General features: G+C 62.3%; 1 protein-coding gene across 1 annotated transcript; it reads right to left on the bottom strand.

Annotated features, from left to right (window-relative positions):
* Nucleotides 1–552: 552 nt before the first annotated feature.
* Nucleotides 553–6,567, bottom strand: INHBB (inhibin subunit beta B). Its single transcript, XM_036858832.1, has 2 exons — nucleotides 5,381–6,567; nucleotides 553–2,932 (listed from the first exon to the last, which is right to left on the bottom strand). Exons 1-2 carry the CDS (start codon nucleotides 5,826–5,828, stop codon nucleotides 2,157–2,159), a joined length of 1,224 nt encoding a protein of 407 aa, XP_036714727.1. The 5' UTR covers nucleotides 5,829–6,567; the 3' UTR covers nucleotides 553–2,156.
* Between the last annotated feature and the right edge of the window lie 248 nt (nucleotides 6,568–6,815).

The raw sequence follows: 6,815 nt of genomic DNA, 5'->3' as shown, positions 1-6,815 counted from the left end.
AAGAGTAAACAAATGTGTAATTCATGAATTTGCTAATTGTCCTTCATTTGGATCTCCTGCCACTTTTCCTAGACTCTCTGCCTGACATCCGAGCTCGTGGCAAGGACTCAGAGAATGCCGGGAGCAGCCCAGGGAGGGAACTGGCATCAAAGCCGTACACCTGGCCTCGCCCTCCCCCCGCCGCTGCCCCCTCCAGACCAGAGCCCACCACCCCAGACACCACACAAGGCAGGAAGCCCGTGGCACTCCATCTTTTATTTTCTTCAACTGTACACAAATGTAAAATACTTTAACAGCAAGTCTACGGGAAATTGTTTGGTTTTAAATTATTATGAAACAGAACCTAAGGGGAGCTTTATTAAATAAACACAAAGACGGGGATTTAAGGATACACACCTGCATCCTACCATCGTCTTTTTTACTCTACCTTCTGGGTGTGTAAGGATAGAAAAGACACATCAAACTGAATAAACAAAATCCATTTATACCCTGAAACAGTGGCAGGCCACTCAAGGGATTGTTCAGAATGTCCACCTCATATAGGATGGCCTCACCATCTAATAAAAATTAAAACTGATCTGTTGGCCTCTTTGGTTCCAAAATTATGTATAATACATTTAACTGTATTTTTTTTTTTTTTGCTGCTATAAAAATAACTTCTTTTTCAAATGGCAGTTTCTGACTAATCATGCAACTAAATCAGTGCAAACATTAAAAGCAATCATTCGCTTAAAAAAGAAGCAAAGGATTTCATTTCAAGTATAAAAAAATATAAAAAGAGTCGTACGAGTCCAGTTTCGTCTAGTGTGGGTCAACCCTTTAAATTGCATAGTTCACGTGGCACTTGGACCTCTGGGGGTGAGCAAGCTCAGTGCTCCACCAAGGGCCACTTCAGGACACACGCGGATAAGCAAGGGCTGTATCATGTGCGTTCAGGCGGGTGTGCAAGTGCTAGGAGGGGCAGGCGGGCGGGCGGGCGAGCAGGCGGGGGCCACATCTGGGGCCGGCGCAGGTGGCCGTGGCCCACGTGGGCCACTTCTGCAAAGCAGCTGAAAGCCTCCCCATTTCCCCAAGGCCAGTTAAACTGCTGTGCTCCCTCGCCCCCTGCTGAGGGGGCAACCCCCCGCCCCCAGCATTTCCAGAATGCCTTCACCCCACCGTTCCCTCCTCCTAAGAGCTCACCCCCACTTGCCTAAGAGTCATTTCCACTCCTCCCCAACCGGTCCTAGAGGAATCTCCCCAAGGAAGGGCACAGATTGCAACTTTTTTCTTTCCACTTGGAACAATTCAGATTTTAACTTAAAAGGTCAGACCTGGTAGGAAAGTCCCTTTTCAATTATACAACCGGAACGAATGACCATTCAACTGCTAGTGATCAGTTAAAGCATCAAATTAAGACCCTTCTCCTCTCCCTCCCTCCCCACCCCCAAAACACACACACACACACACACACACACACACACACACACACAGAAGTCAAGCCAGGGACCCAAGCAACAGTCAAATGGTCACTGCCACGGCCCCACCGTCTCCGGCAGGTCATGTCCTTTCTGGGCCTCCTTCCCTCTCCAAGGGTGGGAAAGGATGGGGGCTGCCCTGGTTCCCGCAGCAGGAAGGATGCCAGGCCGGGAGACGAAGCCCACGCATTGGAGCCAAGAGATGCCGAGGCACGGCGGGCCTTGCACAGGCAAAAGGGGACACGCGGCCATCGCCCGCGGCCCGCTCCTCTGCGGGGCTCCCCTGCCCCTCTCTCTCTCGCTCTCTGTGTCTCTGTCTTTGTGCTCTTCTGTGTGCTCGGAAGGCGCGATTCAGAGTGGCCGGGCCAGCTGGTGGGGATGATGCCTGCTCACCCCACTCTCCGGGTGACAGGCGTTCGGGGCTGAGCTGCCCTCTGTCACCGCATCCGTTTGCTGCTATCGCGGAGGCTGCTTTGTGGGGGGCAGGGTGCGCCCGGCTGTGCGCGTCCACGTGCGCACCGTCGAGTCTGCCCTGTCCGTGGAGGGTTCTCCCCCTTCTTTTGACTGACGGCTGGATGAAGAGGCAGGAAAATCTCTCAGGCCTCCCCCGGGCACCTCCCGGGCAGCCCAGCGGCACCGCCACGCCCCCTCTGCCGCGCACGGCGTGCCCCCCGCCGCGGGACCGTCTGAGCCCCGCCCTCAGGCGCAGCCGCACTCCTCCACGATCATGTTCGGCACGTCCCGCTTGACGATGTTGTACTCGTCGTCGAAGTAGAGCATGGACATGGTGCTCAGCTTGGTGGGGATGCAGCAGGAGTTCACGGTGCCCGGGTTCAGGCCCCGCATGCGGTACTGGTTCACCACGGCCGTGTGGAAGGACGAGGCCGAGCCGGGCACCCCCGCCAGGTAGGCCGGGCAGCTGCCCTCGCAGTAGTTCCCGTAGTAGCCGGTGGGCGCAATGATCCAGTCGTTCCAGCCGATGAGGCGGAAGTCGATGAAGAACTGCTGCCGGCAGCACAGGTTGGTCCGGCCGTCGCACTCCAGGCCCCGCTTGCGGATGCGGTGCCGGCTGTCGCCCAACCGCGCCTGCACCACCACGAAGGGCCGGTGCGACTCCTCGCCCGGGTGCACGAAAACGGGCGCCACGGCCAGCTCCCGGCAGCCGTCGCACTGCACGTCCAGGCTGAGCCGCCGCTCGCCCCGCGCGAACAGGGCCTGGATGGGCTCGGTGAGCGGGAAGGTGTGCCAGCCGCTGCGCTTGAGGTCCACGCGCTTCTCCACCGCGGCCCAGCGCTCGCCGGGGCCCTGCTCCTGGAAGTACACCTTGACCCGCACCTTCCGCCGGCCACCCTTTTCCAGCACATAGGGCAGCAGCTTCAGGTAGAGCCACAGGCTGGCCTGCACCACGAACAGGTTCTGGTTGCCCTCGTTGGAGATGAAGAAGTACAGGCGGACCCGGGAGGAAGCCAGGCCATCTGCGGAGAAGCGGGAGAGCAGGCCAAGTTAGATGAAGGAGAACGTGAGGCGCCGGGAAACAGGGACTCTGCCACGTGATGCTGGGCCTCGCACTGGCCACGCAGCTGGCCGGTCCTGCCCAGAAATACCTCTCCTGGGGCCCGGGCCTCTGACGGTAACCCGGGAGAGGCGGGGAAAATCATTTCCCATCGAGAAACCCAGACCAGGTTGGAGTCGGAGGGTCCGGGCCTAGAAAACCCGGCCTCACCTCTCCCAGGCCAGGGTTCCCAGGAGACAGGCTGTCAGAACTCAAAGCTCAACAGAGGAACTTGTCAGGAGGCCAAGATCTTAACAAGTTGTTATGGGTATCTGTGAAATCTGAAAAACAAAACCAGGATCTCGCTGAGGATTTTGGGGGTGGGTTGTTCTAGCAGAGTTTGGGTTCTTTTTTTTTTTTTTTTTTTTTTGGTGAACTTAGGGCATTGCAAAATCCAGCTGAGCCACCTACTGCCTCTCTGCAGTGTTTACCTAAGCATGATCGGATCCAACCCCCAGTGGAACCTCCACTGCAAACAAGCCAGCTCTGCTCAGATTTCTGACACAGGAACGTGTGCGTTGCAGGCTGCAAAGTGCAGCCCTCGTTTCCGAGTAGCTCCAAGGGACAGGACACTGGGCCCTGAAACTTGAGGCCCACCCCTTTCACGAGACCCTGGCTCCCCGTGAGTGGCACGTTCGAAATCTCCATGGATAAGGAGAACTGGCTTGTTAGTTTTCTCAATAATTCAGCTCAAGCAGAAGTGAGGCCATGCCAACCAAGAAAGGACTCCTCTCTCATCCTACATATTTCAGTGACCCTTCTGACAATCTTTACATTTTTTTTTTTTTTTTTTTGCAAGAAGAACAAATAAGGCAACTGTGTGGTCTCCACTGGTTTTATCAAACCTCCTACCACTGCCCCCCTCCCAGCCCCCTCCTCAGGCCCCGCCTGGCTCCTCTAATAACAGACATCTGACTTTGAAATGGGGGAAAGTGCAGCCTTAAAAGCTGGTCTTGGACGAGCTGCCTGTGACCTGAATCTGTTATTTATAAGTCAAAGAGCTGGCTCCGTGAAACGGACCAGAAATATAACAGCCCCCGCTGTCATTTTGTGCCACCGGGACCAAAAGGCCTCCTCGACCTTCCAGAATCACATTTCTACTCTGGGCCCCAAAGCACCTTTTAATCCAAGCTCTCTAATTGCATGTCCAGCTTTCCCTGACTCTGTCGGACAGCTAAAACGGCAACGCGTTTCTTTCTAAGCACAAACCAGCCCTGATTGTCTCTGCTTTGCTCCACACCCGGCCATGCAAAACTTTTCATCCCTTTTCATCCCCAGGAGGCACCAGCACAGTCTGCCCGCTGCCTTGGGGGGTGGGGTGGGGTGGTGGAGGGCATTTGCAGCCTGGGGATACAACTGCCACCAACCCCCCCAAGGCTCCCTGCCCACCCCGCCCTCCCCAGGGCTTCCCCCTGCGACCTTCTCCGCAGTCCCCTGGGCACAAATGGGGCTGAGCTCCAGGCACAAAAGCCACCGGGCTCAATCAAGTCCTGAAAAGGACAGCGGAGCCGAAAGCACTTGCAGCATTTCAGCACGAGCACATTTTACTCCTTTTAAAGTTGGAAAGGTATTTTTCCTTGCTTGATTTTCACATTTAGACAGTGGTAGAAATTTGCAATCCAGGACCGGGGGAAAATTCCAGAAAGTACTCCGACCCTTTGTTAACTACGAACTCTACTGGCTCTAAGGCCAAGGAGCTGCTGCCGCTGCCAGGCGAGCCGAGAGGCACGGGGCTGCCCCGGAGCCGAGCCACAGTCTTTCTCTGCGTAAATGATGGGACCTGTTGAGAAGCCTGCCTTCCGCCCGATTCCAGTGCCCACACAATCGGAAGAGAGGTTGCCTAGCTCTCCCCAGCGAGGCTTCAGCAATCCTGGCAAGCCCACACCGCCCGGCGATGGAAGCGGCGGCCCCAGGGGCCTCTCACGCAGGCACACACACACTCACACACACGCACACACACACTCCTCCGGCCCACGGATATCAACAAGCACACACATCTCCATCCACACTGCTAAGCCTACACTGCGATCGTGGGAAACAAAAACATTAAGCCATCACCGAGCGAATGCCCGCGGAGCCAGGGCCGCACGCATCGGCCGGGAGGGGGGCGCGCGCCCGGAGGCGCTGGGGCCCGTTTCGGAGAACAAGGGTGGAAGGCAGAGCGCTCCGCGGCGGGGGTAGGGCAGCGGGAAGGGGTTGCTGCCCGCGGGAAGAGGGCGACAACCGGGACGGAGCGCACAGGGCCCGAGGCGAGCGGGCTGGGCCGGGAGCCCGGGTTTCCCCCAGGGCGTGCTGGCTGCGGCGGCGGCGGCCAGAGCCGGCGAGAAGGGGGTGGAGGAGGGAGCGAGGGCCGCTCGCGGGGCCGACCCACCTGTCTCCGCGAAGCTGATGATCTCGGAGACGCGCTCCTGGCCGTCGGCGCCCGGGCTGGCGTGGCCGTCGAGGTGCGGGATCTCCACCCGGCCGTCCTCGCGCACCTTGCCCGCGTGCAGCTTCCGCAGGGCCGTGACCATGGCGGCCTTGGGCACGGCGTGTGTGATGTTGGGCCGGCCCCGCATCTGCAGGCGATTCAAGATGTGCCGCTTCACCGCCTCCAGGAAGTCGCCGTCCACCCGGCCCAGCTCCTCGGGCCGCCGGAAACCGCCGCACGACGTGCAGGTGTCCTGCGAGCCGCCGGGAGCTCCGGGCGGCGGGGGCGGCGGCGGCGCGGCGGGCGACGGCGGGGGCGTGGGCGAGCCCCAGGCCTCGGGCCCCAGCCAGCCGGCCGCCAGCAGCAAAAGGCAGGCAGCCCCCAGCGCCCGACCGGGCAGCCCGTCCATGGTGCGCCGCTGGCGACGAGGGCGCCCGCCGCGAGGCGAGCCGAGCCGAGCTCAGGGCCGGGCTCCGGGCTCCCGGCGCGCCGCCCCGCCCCGCCCCCGCCCGCGCCCGCGCCCGCCCGGGCCTCCGCCCGCCCGCCGGGAGGGCCGCCGCCGGCTCACAGGGGGAGGGGGCCGGCCGGGCCGCGGGGGTTCCCGCGCGGCGGGGAAGGGGCGCCGCGGGCCGCGGGTGCCGGAGAGGCGCGCGGGGCTAGGCGGGGGCCGAAGGGTCACTGGCGCACGGGCGTCTCGGGGCGCCTCGGCATCCGCAGCCTTCTCCCCATCCTCTCCGCGTCGGGGCCCCGCAGCCCCCGCTCGGGTGAAGCGAAAGCGGCGGCAGCGGCGGCTCGGTCGCCGAGCGGGGAAGGTGGCGAAAGGGCCGGTCGACGCAACTTGGCCGAGACGGAAGCGAAGGCGCCCGGGCCCCCGGAGCGGAGCCTGCCGCGGCTTGGCGCGGCGCTGCGGCGGGGCCCCGCGCTCGCACCTGAGCGCCTCGCCCTCGCGCCGAGGAAGGGCCGCCGGCGGCGGCGACGGGCGGGTCGTCCTCGCCGCGGGCCGGTGGGCGGGCGGCGGAGCGGAGCGGAGCGAGCGCGGTGCCGGGAGCGCCGGGGAGCACGGGCCCGCTCAGAGGCGGCGCGGAGCCCCGGGCCGCGGGCCCTGCAGTCCTCCCTGCGCGTCACACGGCAAAGTTGTCTCCAGGCTCCCCGGGCGCCGCATCCACCGGCGGGCGGGCGGGCCGGCCGCTGCGCGCTCCGCCGGGGCCTCTGCTCCGCCCGCCTCCTCGCCGCCCGCCTCCCTCCGCCCGCGTGCGCGGGCCGGCGGGGCGCGGGGCGCCGGACGAGGTAGGCGAGGCGGCGGCGGGGCCCTCCTCGCCCCGGTGTCTTCTGGCTGCGCGGCGGCGGCGATGCGGACTCGAGCGCCCAAAAGTCTCGCCGCGTCCCCGGCGCGGGC

Source organism: Balaenoptera musculus, chromosome 7 (genome assembly GCF_009873245.2).
Source record: "Balaenoptera musculus isolate JJ_BM4_2016_0621 chromosome 7, mBalMus1.pri.v3, whole genome shotgun sequence".
Lineage (NCBI taxonomy): Eukaryota > Metazoa > Chordata > Mammalia > Artiodactyla > Balaenopteridae > Balaenoptera > Balaenoptera musculus.
This window is presented reverse-complemented; position numbering and strand designations above follow the sequence as displayed.

Coding starts and splice junctions, on each gene's coding strand:
- INHBB (XM_036858832.1), bottom strand. CDS start 5,828: ATGGACGGGCTGCCCGGTCGGGCGCTGGGGGCTGCCTGCCTTTTGCTG. Junction 2,933..5,380: donor CATCAGCTTCGCGGAGACAG/GTGGGTCGGCCC, acceptor GCTTCTCCGCAG/ATGGCCTGGCTTCCTCCCGG.